At 33.8% G+C, this 16,046-nt stretch overlaps 1 protein-coding gene across 1 annotated transcript; it reads right to left on the reverse strand.

Annotated features, from left to right (window-relative positions):
• Positions 1–14,152: 14,152 nt before the first annotated feature.
• Positions 14,153–15,499, reverse strand: LOC113874329 (nodulation-signaling pathway 2 protein-like). The gene has a single exon (XM_027512559.1). The coding sequence runs from the start codon at positions 15,497–15,499 to the stop codon at positions 14,153–14,155; it is 1,347 nt and encodes a 448-aa protein (XP_027368360.1).
• Between the last annotated feature and the right edge of the window lie 547 nt (positions 15,500–16,046).

The following is a 16,046-nucleotide window of genomic DNA, read 5'->3' on the forward strand; positions in this document are numbered from 1 at the left end:
TTGTTATATTATATGGTAATAATATGGAAGTTAACTGAATTGTATTTACTGTTATTCAAAATCATAATATAAATGAACCTGAGATGCTCATTGATCTAAAATTGGAGTTTTACTCTCGCTTGGGCGGTTAAGCTAAAGAGAGCGGTTAAGATCGAACCGCTCTGAGAAGTTACACTAAAGAGAGCGGTTTTGAACCGCTCTCCAAAGTACACTTCTGAGTGTGGTTCAATTTGAACCGCTCTCTTATCTCAAACTGCAAGCCCCTTATTTCTTCGCTTAAGCTAAAACTCTCTGCTTAAACAAAAATTCACTCAAATTTGCTTAAGCCATTTATCATTCGCTTAAGCGAATATGGATATGAGCCTTATGTTCCCGCCAGAACATGAGAGGATTCGTATCCATCCGTATCCCTGTTTGCAATTGGTGTTGGGGCATATTTTTTTAAAGAAACATAAACCTGTTATTTGTAAACATGCTTTTGAGTTTTCCATATTTATATTTACCTAAAACTAAATGTAACTGCCAGAAATAAGTAAAGACCAAAAACATAAATAATAATTATTATTATTATAAAAAAAGAAAACAAGTATGCCTAGCACGTGATGAAAAATGACCATAAAATAGCGGTTGAAATGCATAAAATGATAGTAGCCATCGAATACCAAAACCCTCCCTACTCTGCAACTTTGACTTCACAGTTCACACACACTGTCTGTAAACAAAATGATGGGGGGCAGCAAAAAGCCTCACTAATCTGTTTTCATCTTTTCCATTCACAACCAAATCAAAACCCAAACCACAACTCCCTCTAATTTCTCCTACCTATTATCCTACCCAAATTTTTCATGACGAACATTCTATGCCATTAGACTTTAATGTAGCCGAAACACTGGTTTAAAATAGGCCTAAGTAAAGTGCGATAAATTTGTCTTCCCTTCAACAGAATTCCGAGTAAGTCTTTGTCTCAATCTTTACTTTGTAGTTAAACCTCTGCTTTCTAGAATAGTGTGGCTAGCCACTCTGGCTAACCGCTTGCTGCAGCAAACACCCTTGGGATAAGAAATTGCAGGGCTTGAGTGTGCTTCTGAATTGCCCAACTCACCCTTGGGATAAGTAATCCATGAAGGAGACAAAGGAGGATAAAAAAAAAGCGTCAAAATTATAACTAATAAGTTACATTTAAGTAATGCTTTTATTTAAATAATATAATGTTTAAGTTGTGTTTTGATAATTGCTTATGTAAATACTTATTTAATATATTTTTAAAAATAATGACATAATATAAATTTAATAATATTTTTTTAAAATAAGATAAAAATAACTTATTTTTATAAATTATAAAAAAAAAAACTCATTAAAATAAGATAAAACAACTTATTAGAATCATAAAGTGTTTTTTTATAAACTATTCAAAGGTCCTTCCAAATAGATCCATAGGTCCTTAGCACGGTAGAATGAATAATTTATTAAGCATGACGCACTTACTTCACAACAGGTTATGCACTAATTTAAAAATAAAAGGCAAAAATTCAAGGTGAAACATGTATAATTAAAATGTGATATCAATAAAACTAAGAGAACACACATGCAATTAAATTGATATTTTCAATCAAATTAAACACCTAAAAATAAAAGAGAGGAGAGAAGAAGCAAGTTTAATGTGTTCATTTTTATTTTAGCTTTTCAGTATAGCTTTTGGAACAAAATGTAACTAGATATCTAATTGACTTTATTCAAAAATATCTTAGCTTTTTCATAAGCTTTGACCATGCACTTCCTAAACATAATTATATCAAGTTTAACATTTTTTCCTTCAAATAAATTCGTCTCTTAGCCCATCCTCCTGGTGAAAAGCTTTTGGGTCCTTGATCACCAAGCTATTAGCACCATAATTCTCTAACAAACTACTTTCATTTACTAAAATCTTGTACTCTTATGTATTCCAACCCCAAAACCTTGGGTGGATCCGCATAATAAGTTTTTGCAACCCATTCAAGGCCAATGGGCACCGAGCCTGGCCTAAGAAACAAAAAATGTGTTAAGCTTGCACCATGCACCCCCAACATCACATGGCTAGAGGGAGTCAACCTATAAGCACTGGCGATGGAAACGTTTCTTTATGGCTCCAACACATGCACATTGAACCCTATCTCTTTTGCTACATTGATAATTCTTGGTTCAAAATCACACAACTCACACTACCTTTTCTTGTCACTAATGTGAGACATGGCTTACCCCTTTTATTGGAATACAATGATGGGGTGTCACTTTTGGTATATACATTTTTTAGGAATGCATGAAAATCGTGAAGGGTGTTAGGATATGGTAACAATTTTGGATCTGTAGTTATAGCACCATGTTTTATTAACCCTGTGCTTGCTAAAGGAAAATAATAATTGGCGGTTAAATTGCTTGTGTCGATGATCAAGTGGTATAGATTAAACGCTGATAACAATTCAGCATACTTTTGGACCTACCAAATCATACCATTTGTGACCACATGTCACAACTGGATTAGGGAATAGAGAATTGATGGTGATGAAGAGTGAGATGAAGTTCTCATTTATGTCATGGTAAAAGTTTTTAGGAACCCACCCTCACTGAATCCTAGTACTATGCTATGGTGTGTGACACCACAGGTTGATTTTGGTGGAATTGAGGTGAGTGTTATTTCTTTCATTGAGAACATTCTTAAGTGGGTATGGTTAGATGTTTATGGAGATATTTGATTGGTGGGGGCCCAACGCAAGGAGAGTTAAGGAAGCTTGATCTAAAAGTGTTGGGCCTTTCATTGTGCATATATCAAATTCTTTATGAGAGCGGTCACAAGTGATTGTAGCAGTACCATCTGCATCCCAAGTCCAATCCCATTGAGAAATTGATAGTTTGTGCTTCAATTTCACTTTCCACATTGTTGCATTTGCAGAGACAAAATGAATATTTTAATGATTTTTTTTTTCACTTATTGCAAAGGTTTGAAGTCTCCATAAGCATGCATGTATAACAAGGATAAAACTCATGTTAAAATAATTGCTTTTGTTTTTTTATTTATGATTATTGTATAAATCTGGATTCTCTTAACTTTGATCGGTTTAATTATTTTCACAAGAATTTGTGTAGAAAAGAAAAAATATAAAAACTTTTAATGCAATAAATTAGCTTAATAGCATTATGTAATTTATATAACCAACTTCATTTAGTAGAAGAAAATTTTGATGTTGTTATAAAATATATTTATGTGTGACATTATGAGAGCATTGGATTAAAAAATTTAAAATTTAAAAGAAAAAAATAACTCGATTGATATCTAAAATTAATAAATATAACTTAGGCATAATTATAAAACTGAAGTTTATTAAATGGAATCAGTAATTTGATTTTGTTTTTATCAAACTCAATTAATACATATTATTATGAAGAGCTCAACCTAAAACATAGTCTATTAGATAAGATAGTTTCATTTGGATAAAAATAAAAAAGATAGGAGAGTTCTATCACTTAAGTACCATATTTGTAGTCTTTTCTCTTACATTTGTAATTTTACTCACCTTTCATTATTCACTACATTATTGCATCTTAATCTCACTTATAGATAACACTTTTTTTTTTAAACTCAACTCTCAATGAAAAATATCAATTATTATGACTTATTCAATTTAAGACTCATAACATTACTAGACCCTTCAAGAAATGTATCGCAATATACATCCTTAATTAATGGTAACTCAATAAATATATACTTAATAATCTTTTTTAATTTATTTAACCAATTACAAATACTCAATGAAATGCAGGGTTTGTGAATTACCTTGTATCACAAGAATCTGGAGAAAGAATATGAACACCAATACCATAATGAATGTAGCTGATTTTATCAATCATGTTGTCTTTATTTCCTCCATTGATATTACTATTTAGAAGCAATGTTTAGCAGAACTTATGTTAAGGACATAGTCATGCTCTTTTCTCACGTTTTACCACACTAAATACAACAAACATAGTGTTTGAGAAAGAGAAACAAAATATTAATAATGTATGTTTCTGTAAGCTAATTCTCAAAAGATATAGATCAATAGCTGAATGATAAACCAAAAGAAGTATATATATAAGCGATAGTTAGTGATGGCTATGTATGAACAAAATAAAAGCAAAAAATTATTCTTGCAACTGTTGAAAATAAATTGATTATCTTAAACTGAAAAATGCCCTTATTTACTGATACTAACATGTTGGCTAATATATCATTGCTAATTCCTTGCATTTTTTGTTTAATATGTTGGGTTAAAAGTGCTTATTTTAATTCCCCATATTTCGAGTCAGAAGCTAACTCTATCTCTCTCTTTTTTTTTGTTAAGCAAAATATATATTATTAAAGAGAATTCAAGGGGAACTCAAAACCCATATACATAGAGAAAAAAACTGATACTTATTCTGAAAAATAAAAACTAGAAACATATTTATGTAAAGTTAAGACAAAATCAATTTCGTAGGTTCAGATACCAATATGCTAACAAAATAGCTTCTCCCTTACTAACAAGTAATAGTCATTTCCAAGACCTCAGAATAATAGAATCTATGACTTCCTTCTCATCCAAAACATAATTGGAAAATACTATTCTATTTTTATGTAACCACAAAGACTACACTGTATTTACCCAAACAGTTAATAAACACATCATTCTCTTTTACTGCAACCAACATCAACCCAAGAAAGCAAGTGAGTCGATAAATCTGAAGGCAAAACCAGTGAGAATCCAAGCTAACGTGCAATAAAATACCAGATTTGAGATGAAACTAAGCACGTTAAAAACAAATGAGTTGGAAGTTCCTCCAAATCATGACTGAAACAACAAGTTATATTATCAATTTGAATACCACCGTCAATCAGCAAACTTTTACAAGGAAGTGCATTTAACAATAATTGCCAAAAAATTACTAGACACTTAAGAGGGACCTTCCCTCTCCATAACCTTTGCAAGGCGTCTGCGTACATTGATCTACACTATTAAGACTACCAAAAAGTTCAAATAGCCATGAATACGCATATTGCACTGAATAACAACATGAAAAATCCGCCTTCTATACCCATTTATCTTCTTGTTGCACCTTAATAGAAACTCCAGCGACAAGCTCTAACAAAAGATTAAAGCTTGAAATCTCATGTTGAAAGAGTACTTTTCACCAACTAATATCCCAAACCAACCTAGTGTCATCATGAAAATCATTCTCCAATACACAAGATTTAACATTCCTCGCCACCGCAAAAAATTGAGGAAATGCCTCACACAATCGCACTTCACCTACCCACTTATCTCTCCAAAAAAAAGTGTGCAAACCTACACCCACATTTCTATCTAACTTCTCATCCAACCATGAATTTCCTTGATGAATAATCTCCAGCAAATCATGCCACCACAAAGAACATCTGTTGTGAATTAGTGGACGCTGAATAGCAGAAGCTAGTCTACCATATCTAGCCTCCAACACCCGCACCCATAATAAACTAGAACAATTAACACCTCGCTACAACCATTTACCAAGAAGCACTCAGTTAAACCACTGCACATTCCTAATGTTCAAGTCACCATTCTTCCGCAGTCTACAAACCGTTTCTCATTTCACCCAGGAGATTTTGGATCCATCCTTAACACCTTTCCATAAAAATTTTTGCTGGATTATCACCGACTTCGGTGCCTTAAAAAAGGATAACGAGTGTAATGACATAGAACTAAGAACGACATTAATCAAAGTCACTCTACCTCTAATCGATAAATACCTACGCTTCCATGATGCTAACCTCTTTTTAAGAGCCTTTAATACACCATTCCATGCACTAGGCTTCCTTGGGTTAACACCTAACTGTAACCCACGATATTTTAATGGAAAGTTACCAATCTTACAATGTAAAAACTCTGCAGCCAAGTTTTCAAAGTCATCGTCAATGTTAATCCTAATATACAACTTTTATGAAAGTTATTTTTTATACCTAAAATTAACTCAAAGCTACACAATACTGCTTTTAAAGTCCATAAGTTCTGAACCAAAGCCTCTCCCATAATCAATGTATCATTCGTAAATTGCAGCAAAGAAATATCTGGTCCCCCAACCCCAATTTTCACACTAGAGAACAGCCTACATGCTACTGCCTTCCGCATAAGGACTCCTAACCCCTCCACTGCCACAAGGAAAAAAAAAAGGCAAGAGGATCCCCCTGTTTTAGGCCTCGCCCAATATGAACCTCCAATGTAGGACAACCATTAATCAAAGCTGATAAGCTACCTCCACACACATAAGCTTCCATCCAACTAACCCATTTTTCTGAAAATCCAAAGCTACGTAACATAAACAGAAGATACTCCCACTCTACCGAATCATAAACCTTCTCATAATCAAGCTTTAACACAAAACATCTCTTGTTATGCCTCTACACATAATCTACTGCTTCATTAGCCACAAGCACACTATCTAACATGTTCCTTCCTGGGATAAAAGTTGATTATTGTTTTGAGATTATTCAATCCAAAACCCCTTTCAATAGTAGGTCAAAGCTAATCTCTACTATTAAAATGATCTGCAAAATAAGACACCACACATGCTTTAATCTTGTCAACCTCTTTAACGCATCTCTCCCCTATTTGAAGCACATGTATTTTATTTCATCGCCTCCTCCTATTAACACATAAATGAAAGAACTTTATATTTAAATCACCCTTCTTCCCCCATCGCACCTGAGCTTTTTGAGTTATGAGACTCTCCTTATTCTTCCTAGCCTTCCAAATATCACCAACCAATATTTGTTGACGCTTCTTCTCCACATTGGAAAGTTCTCTCATAGAATTTTTATCATCAATCAAACTCAACTCTGTTGTCAAATCAGAAATCACCTTATCAACATTTTCAAACACCTCTCAATATTTCTTCTTTTTAATGCAATCTTAACATTCTTCAACCTCTGGCTAGCTCTCTGGGCAGCTCATGAAAGATTAATATCTCTTTGCCACGCTTCCTCCACCACTTCCACAACTCCCTTATGAGTCAGCCAACAATTGTTAAATTAAAATGGCTTCGGACCCCAGTTAACTACTTTGTTATTTAGAATAATGGGACAATGACCATACACATCTCTGCTTAGAACTTGAATAAAACCATCTCCCCAATAATCAATCCAGGAACCAGAAACAAGGACTTTATCCAGCATACTCATCATAGAAGCATCCCCCCTTATCCATGTAAATTTCTTACCCACAAGTGGAAGATTCACAAGCTCCATTTCCTGAATGAAGGAATTGAAGCCATCCATTTCAGAGATACCATGGTCTGCCTGACAACCCTTCCTCTCGTTCACATGTATCACAGCATTCAAGTCATCCAATATACACCATATAAATTTGCCAAAACCCCTTCTTGTCATGAGCAAATCATCCCATAACTTTCTCTTCTCACTTAGTCTACACAACACATAGACATTCACCACAACTCATAGGTTTCCAGTAGCCAATACCTGCAAGCAAACACCCAAGAATCCAGTACTAGAAAAGGAGAAAAGTATTTTACCTTTGGATGTATCCCAAAGTGAAAGCATGCCCCCGCTTCTGTCAATGGAGGGTAAGACAATCCAATCAAAATCCATAGAACCATACAGACACATACATAAGTTGTGATTACATGTCTCAAGTTTTGTTTCCTGAATTGCCAAAAATTTCAGACCTTTAGAGCAAACAATCTCACACACCTTCTTTCGCTTCACCTTACTCCCCAACCCTCAACAATTAAACGAGCCAATCTTCATTTAGAACCAAAGCGAACTCCATGTATATTCACAATCGTTCTGTCGTGTACCTCCATCTCAATTAATTTCTCTCAAACTTGCTCATCGTTCTCATGGACGACCATACCAACCTTCTTGCCAATGTCTATTGACCTTGATGCTACTACCTCATCATCATAATCTGCAGCAGTCAGTCGCTTCCTTCCCTCCACTATGGGATCGAAAGGATGCAATTTGTAGGAACCCTTGGAAGCATTAGCCAAAATTTCATCAGCTAGCAATACCTTCCTTTTAAGTTGCGACAGCATTGACGCATCTTTACTATGATCCCTAAGGTTTTTTGAGGGGGGTTTATGGAAACTATGCTCTTATGTCTGTTTCCTCCTTCATCACCTCGACTACTTTTCACAAAGCGTGCCCTCTAAAGGGATTCGCACACATCCACCCTTTCTTTTTCAACACAAGCATTGGATTGAAAGTGGTCTGCTTGTGTTGTCTCAATTGTCTCCTTACTCCTTAATTCTGAATTTTTTCAAATCAATACGTCTAATCCAAACGAGTCTAATAGATTCAACTCATCTCTACCCACCTTTTGCAACAGACAAGGCCTTGTTATTTGGCCTCCCCTCTCCACATTTCCAAAGGCTCATTTACAACATCATAAATAACCATCGCTGGACCCGTATCATCCGCACCACCAGCTCCCAAACCCTCATCCACCAAACACCCTTTTACTGACACTGACACTTCACTTCTAATCACAGAGTCAACCAAACAATCCTTACTTTCGATATTACCATACAACACACCTTCCTCCTCACTAGAATAGTTATCTAAGGCCTCAAACTCCATTAAACCAACCTCAGATAAGTCATTGCCGTCCTCAGAAGAGTTAGTCACACCTTCCTCTATTGCAGCTACAACATCACAGGCATGCTCTTCAAGCATGACTATTGAGTAAAAATGATCATTGACTTTCACTATAATGTTTTGCTTGATAAGCTCAGCAATGGTAGTATCTAATTGTATCATTTCATAGTCTAATCGCCGCCTTTCTACTGTGACTTGTTCTATCTGAATAAAATTACCAAGCAAAGAAACTAACTTACAAAAGAGTAATTCACCCCAAGCATGCAAAGGGACCCCATAACAACGTACCTAAGTCACCCTCTGCACAGCTACCATACTTGGGTGCCACTCCCCTAGATCATAGAACCATTTCTCCCACTATAATTTGTTGAGCAATACAATATCTTCTAAATCTACCCCTGCATCAGATTCTACCAACACCATGTCGTCACCCATGGCCATGAGATTAATATCTAACATACCTTCCTGCAGAAGAGCCTCTCGCATACTTTTCAAATCCTATTTTCTATGAAGGCGTTCGACCATAGCACCTCTACATTCCTCAATCCGCCCCTCATCCACCTCAAACTCAAGGTGAGCCCAAAGTTTCTTCTTTTTCACCCACTTTTGTCCTCTGTGTGTGTCTCATCTAGACAGGGTACTTTAAGTTTGTCTGCATATGTATTACCTGACGTCTTTGTAGCCCTAGTGACAAAGGAGTGTCTCGTTTCATTGCCCTCCGCAGACACCACGGACCCACAGTTTTCTCCCTTGCATGCCTCATTAAGCTTAGCTTCTAAACTCTTGGCATCCGCTACATCCACAAAGCACACAAAAACAAAGCGACATCATAGTTTGTCACTCTTTTGTGGTATTGAAACATCAACCACCTTCTCCCACCGTTGAAACATCCGCCACAAGGCCGAGACACCAGTAACAAGTGAAAAATTTGTAAAAAAGTAAGACGTGAAATTATTGAGAACTTTTTCAAGATGTCCACCAAATTTACCCCTTCCTCTAGCCTTTTGTTCCACCATTGAATTCTTCAGCTCTACTCCCTAAATCAATGTTGTTGTCTTTGATCGGATTTGTGTTGCAGATCTTTGAATTTTAATCTTGTACGCAGATCAATTACGAGACATTACATCAACGATGCTCCACCTCATACCTCTGCCACTACCGTTGTGCGTGAGAAATAAATGAGATCGAGAGGGTAAATGGATGATGATTCGGCAAAGGAGATGTGTTCAAAGAGAATAATAGATGTATTTCCCAAATTGAGTTTTCGATTAGATCAACGACGCAGCCACATTTGGAAATTAACGTTTGTTTAATTTGCGCGTAAATTAGTGCCGCAAGTTCTGCTGCCGTATTCAGAAGCTAACTTTATCTATCTTTACATAAAAGAGATAATCATGTTAAAATTACAATATTTATTTAAATATATTTTCAATCGTTATAATTTTAATTTTTGTTTTTTATATATTTTAAAAGGTTAATTTTGAATTTTTATATAGTTTTACATCCATTAGAAATTAATTGGTCATTAACAATGCCATTCAAATTAATAATAATAATAATAAATTTTCCTTTTTTCTCTATTTTATCATTTTAATTCTGTGAAGATTTATAACAAGAAATAGTCAATCCTATTGCAATCATTCTAATGGACTCAAGACGAAGAGATAATTATGGAGCAGTTGTCACCAATCGTTTTTTCATTAAAAATATTATAGTATAATTAGATACTTCACAAAGTATGGTTTGTATTTAATTTATTTTATATTTGTATTTTAAATTTTTTTTTATTACAAGTAAGAAAGATATTAAATTTTGTATTTTAAGAATGGTTATATATTCATTTATTATTATCTATAAAATTATCGATTTTCTTTAGACGTAAAAAATATTTTTATTTTTCAATATCTTATTTTATAAAAAATGATTATAACAATGAATATGAGTGTACAAATAGCTTATACTTTGTGAAACAAATTTAATCTCTATGGGGTATTGAAAATTAAGAATGATCTTTCAAAAATATTTTGTGAAATAATAAAAAATAAAATAGAAATGAAACTTTCTTTGAAAATGATTATAATAAATACAATAATAATTAAATATAATAATAGTTTTTGGAAATAAAGATTTTTGAGAGTATTTTTAAATGCGGTGATGATTTACTGACACTTCATTTTTATGTAAATTGGGCGGAAAAAGAGAGAAATAAGAAAAATAAAATAAAAAGAAAGAAAGTAGAAATAAGAAAAATTATGCGTAAAAATAGAAGTAATCAATAATTAAGAATTTTTTTTATAAAAATTGTCACAATTGTGGAAACAGTCAATATATTCAAGTTATTATTATTATTATAATTAAGTTATTACATTTTGATTTACATAAAAAAATTATTTTTTACAAAAATAGAAAAACTCAACACATTTGACTAAATTTAATTATAATAACTTCAAGATATTAGAAAGAATTTGGTGGGTTGACATCCCAGTTTTTTTGTTTTTCAATTTCCTTCTCTTGCAAAGACTAAATTTTAAACAAAATTTAACATATTGAATGTAATGTAACATTTCAATTTCAGAATATATTAATTATTAAATAAATTACAGAGATATTTTTGTCAGAAAATTTCTAAAACTTGTCAGCACATTTAATCATATTATATATAAAAAATTACTTTTGACTCATTATCACCGAATTAGTTTAGATTATAGTTACAACTTTAAGCAAATTTTATGTATGGTTGAATTATAAATTTGGTTCTTATATTTGATATTTTCTTTAGTTATAAAATTTTATATTTTGATCCTTATTTAAAAATTATTTACAAATTAATTTTTGACTTTGTTTATTGAAACTAAAAATGGACAAGATTTCTTATTTTAATACCTATTCTTATACATTATTTTGATTCCTTCACAGTATTTATATTTTGTTTTGATCTCTAGGAAAAATACACAAATGACAGTATAACTTAAATAAATAGCAAGACCAATTTATATTTTTTTTTCAAAGGAAAACCAAAACATAATTTTTCATACAAAAATAAAAATTAAAAACAAGTTAAATACAGAAACTAAAATTACGATTTAACCTTTATGTATAATTAATATTAAAGGTTTTAATTTTAAAACCACAATTTTAAGGAAGATTTAGCTAACTACAACTCTTGAATCAAAATTACGTGAATAATCTCGAAAAAAATAGAAAAATAGAACTCAAATTATGTTGATATTTCGATGTTTGTATTTGGCAGAAGAATCATTGAGGCTTGGAATTATGTAACAATAGTTATGTATCTGCATAACGTAAGCCACTGCTTCATGGCCATGTTTGATTGGGGTTGTTTGTCTTTTGCTAGCAAAATTTGTAGGAAGAATGTTAGAAACACGTGTTATTTTATGAGCTTATCGTGGGGCTGACGATCGTTTTGGTGGTTTATTTGAATGACCACAACGGATAAAACAAAAGTGTTGCTTCTGATCCCAAAAGAAGAAATAAAATAGGGTTTATAATGAGGGCATCTTAATTAATTATAATTATATAACCCTTTTTCTTTTGATGCCAAACCCAAAATAGTGTGTTATATATCGAACATTCCCAGGAATCTTCCTAGGGAGGCTGACACATGAAATTATATAATTAAGGAGGAACATGTCACCTACCAAACTCTCCATTTCCCCTACTACCGTACTGTAATGGGCTCTTTTTATATATAAAAAATTTATGATATTTTGAAAAAAATATGAAAATATAGAAATTTTTCAAAATTTGTTAATGACATTTTTTAGTACTTCAAGTTTTTTAAAAAAGGTACTAACAATTTTTTATTTTTTTTAAAAAAATTATCATTAGCAAAATTTAATTTATTTTAATATTTTAATATTTTAATATTTTAAATTTTTGAAGTTCATTATTTTTTGTTATTTCATCCGTATTTATACTATTTAAATATTATATTTTCATAATTTTTTTTTTCAAAAATACTATATTTTAGTATATATAATTTATAAATCTCATATATATGTAAAAAAAAAAATAAACCTACTGTAATGTTTTAATTATTTATACATTAATTTTTGCTACAATTTCTTCTTGGCTTTGATATTCAATATTAAGATTTTTTTTGGAACGTAAACACGATCTAAAAGTGATGGAAAATGAGTAAACTCTAAATTTAATTGAGGTTTATGGACGTAGAATTTATATCTCACAATGTGATCGACTTGATATCTTATTACTCTCCCTTAAGTCATTTGCATTCTTTTAATTCTTTACTTTTTTATTTTGAGTTTGTAACTTCAAATTTTTAGCATTTATCTCATATATATTTTTTTGTTACCTAAGTTTGTACACTTTTTTTTGCTTAAATATTTTTTATGCCACATATCTTTTTTTTTATATTTTTTTTAAATTTGGATCTTTCAATTTTTTTTAATCTAAACTATAATATCATATTAAAATTTTTGAAATGTAAGTCCAATCCAAAAGTAAAAAAGAGTGAATATGTTACAAGGTTAAGTGACTTACTTATTTAAAATATTTTAAGCTATTTTAAAGTTGAAGTCCTCTTATTTATATAGCTTTTTAATATATTGTTAATTCACTATTTGAAGTTTTATATCTTAGAGGATCAAATCAAATGAAAATAAAAAATAAAATAAAAGAGAAAGCAATAGTCAACTGGCATGTGTTGCATGCATGACAGTAAGGAAGAAGCTAGCTTTGTACTTTAAAAGAAGCGAAAAGAAACCAAACTCTTCTAACAATGATGAAATTTATCCTCATGTTCTGTGACCAGCTGGTGGTTCTTGTAAATATTGAATCTAGCTCTTTCTACGGTGCATGCTGTAATAGCAAATCTGAATTCATGTTAAATTCATTCAAACAAAAATCTATTGTAATATTATAATTTTTAAAATAAAAATACAATTTAATATAGTTTTGTAGACTTTCTAAACATATATTCTCATGAAGAAAATAATGAATTGATATATTATTAAGATTTAGAATGTGTTTAAAGATACCTTAAAAATCTACAGAAGTGAATCCAAATAGGAGTTACGACATCTATGCACTAGTTACTGTCAATAATCTCGAGCTCGCTTTAGCCAAATACTTATCAAGTGGTAAACATCTTGGCTTAAATAATCTATACAGAACACAAGAGTAAGAGAGAGAGAACTGTAGTTTTCCTAGCAAGTTAAGGAACTCATGCATTACGTAATAAAATATATGAGGTTAATTATTGATTTTTTCATTAACAAAAGAAAATGTAAATGTTATTAAAATTGGAGTAAAATAGAAAGTCCAACTCATGTATCCTTATACCATCAAGAAATGCAACATTTAAATGGGCTGCATAGAAATAACATTATTCTTAATATTTAAGAAAAACTAATGGAATTGAGAAGAGAATAGTAAAACATGAAGAAAGGTTGAAAATAGAGAAGAGAGATGAAAAGAAATGAGTGGGAGGGGAGGAGTGGAACAAAGAAGGAACAAATTAAAAGAAAGAAATCAAGAGGGGGAAATCCAAACAGAGGCAGAAAGCAAACGCCTTGATTTCCATCCCAACACCAACTTGTTGTTCCTCATCTTTTCCACCCTATAACCATCGTTGAACAATCCCAACAAGAGATTCGCTTGGCAATGATTAGCGAAGCTTATGGGAACTCCCCTGAACCCCACCGCACCCAACCACTCCACCCACGACCCTCTCTCCTCCTCTCCACTCCTGTACATCCGCCCCACCGACCCCCTTATTCTCGGGCCCAAGAACACTCGCTCTACCAAAGCCCCCGCCCATCTCTGCATCGGAAACCCCACCTCAAGCGAATCAAACACCGCTGAATAGTGGTGGAGCGAGTCCATGAACAGGCCCACAAAGCCCGTATCCCCAACGGGCTCCACCTCCTCCTCCACCAGGGTCACAACCCTCGGGCATAACTCCTTTGCCCCCTTCAAAAACGAAGCTACGGAATCGCCAGCCCGGTAACTAAGATGAGGCAAATGCATCATACAGTTAAACACCAACACCTCTCCACGAACCAGCTTCAGAGAAGAAGCCCGAAACTTTTCGTCGGGGTCCAATCTACACGTGTGAAACGAAAACGGTTGCCCAACGGAAGCCGCAAACGCCGTTAACCTCCGTCCGGTATCCTGAACGGTGCCGATGGACGAAACTTTCCGTCCATTCACACCGGTTCTGGAGAGTGCGGTGATGCGGAGGTGCGGGCCAGGTGGGCCATCTTTTTTAGACGAAAGAGCCTGAATGAGCGAGGCCCATTGGGCCCCTTCCATTACATCATAGTCGATGATGTGGACCCGTCTTTCGTGGGCCACAGCTTCCAAGATGGCCTGGTTGGAGGTGAAGTGGGCGAAGTTGACGTAAGGGGACATGTCTTGAAGAAGTTGGAAAGCGGTGAGTGTGTCCGTTAGGTGGAGGTGATCTACACTGTGCGCACCAGCGGCGCCATCTAGCAGACAGTGGAGGGCGAGGGTAAAATACGCGGCGAGCCTCTCCATGTTGGTGCCGCTATTGGTGCCGCTATTGGGGGTGACCAAGTCATTGAGCCGAACCAATATCGCTCGAGCCAGGTGGTGGCTCTGGGTGCCGGTGGTGAGGGCCTCCGCCGCCGCCATGAGGAGGTGCACCAGGCGCAGGCCCTTTTGGTCGTCGCAAACGACAACGCTTGATTCTTGGTCGAGGGTGAGTTGATCTGGAGTGGAAACGACAGTGTCGTCCATGAGGGTGGTGAAGGAGTCCCAATCGACAAGTGGGGAGAAGAGGTTCCACTCATCGTCTGAGAAAGGGGTGGTTGTGATGCTGTAATCGGAGAAGTCGAGGAGGTGAGGGTCATCCATGGATATTGAGCTCACTAATGTCACCGCACACTCTAGTGCATAGCTGTGTTGTACAATCCATGACAAATATTTATCAGTGGTTGAGAGAGACTGGGTTGTAACTTTGCTGAATAATTCTAATGATTTTTTTGTTAGTTTATAAATTTATAAAATAATTTTTAAAAAATGTTTATAGTACGTGATTAAGTATATCAAATAATACATCTGTTATGTAAGTAAGATAAAATTATTGTAGAAATTAATATTATATATATAGGAGTTAATTAATATATAAAATTAGAGTTAATTAATAAGGAAGCATGGAGTTTGTCGGTATCGTCACCCAACAGGTGGGAGAAGACCCCAATAGGAGAGCTGTCCCAAACTAGCATAGCATGAGAGAACCTTATTTTTGGCCATGTAATTAGCAGCATCTTTAACTTCTCATTCTATTTACACAAAAATGATATTCCCATTATTATGGAGGAAGGTCATGGGTTGTAACTTGTAAGGAGGTATTTTGTTATTGCAAGTAAACAGACTAGAATTAAAAGTTTTTTTTTCTTTC

This window comes from Abrus precatorius, unplaced genomic scaffold (genome assembly GCF_003935025.1).
Source record: "Abrus precatorius isolate BTA unplaced genomic scaffold, Abrus_2018 Scaffold8, whole genome shotgun sequence".
In the NCBI taxonomy this organism is placed as follows: Eukaryota; Viridiplantae; Streptophyta; class Magnoliopsida; order Fabales; family Fabaceae; genus Abrus; species Abrus precatorius.

Excerpts from the sequence above, each read along its gene's own strand:
- LOC113874329 (XM_027512559.1), bottom strand. The coding sequence starts at position 15,499 with ATGGATGACCCTCACCTCCTCGACTTCTCCGATTACAGCATCACAACC.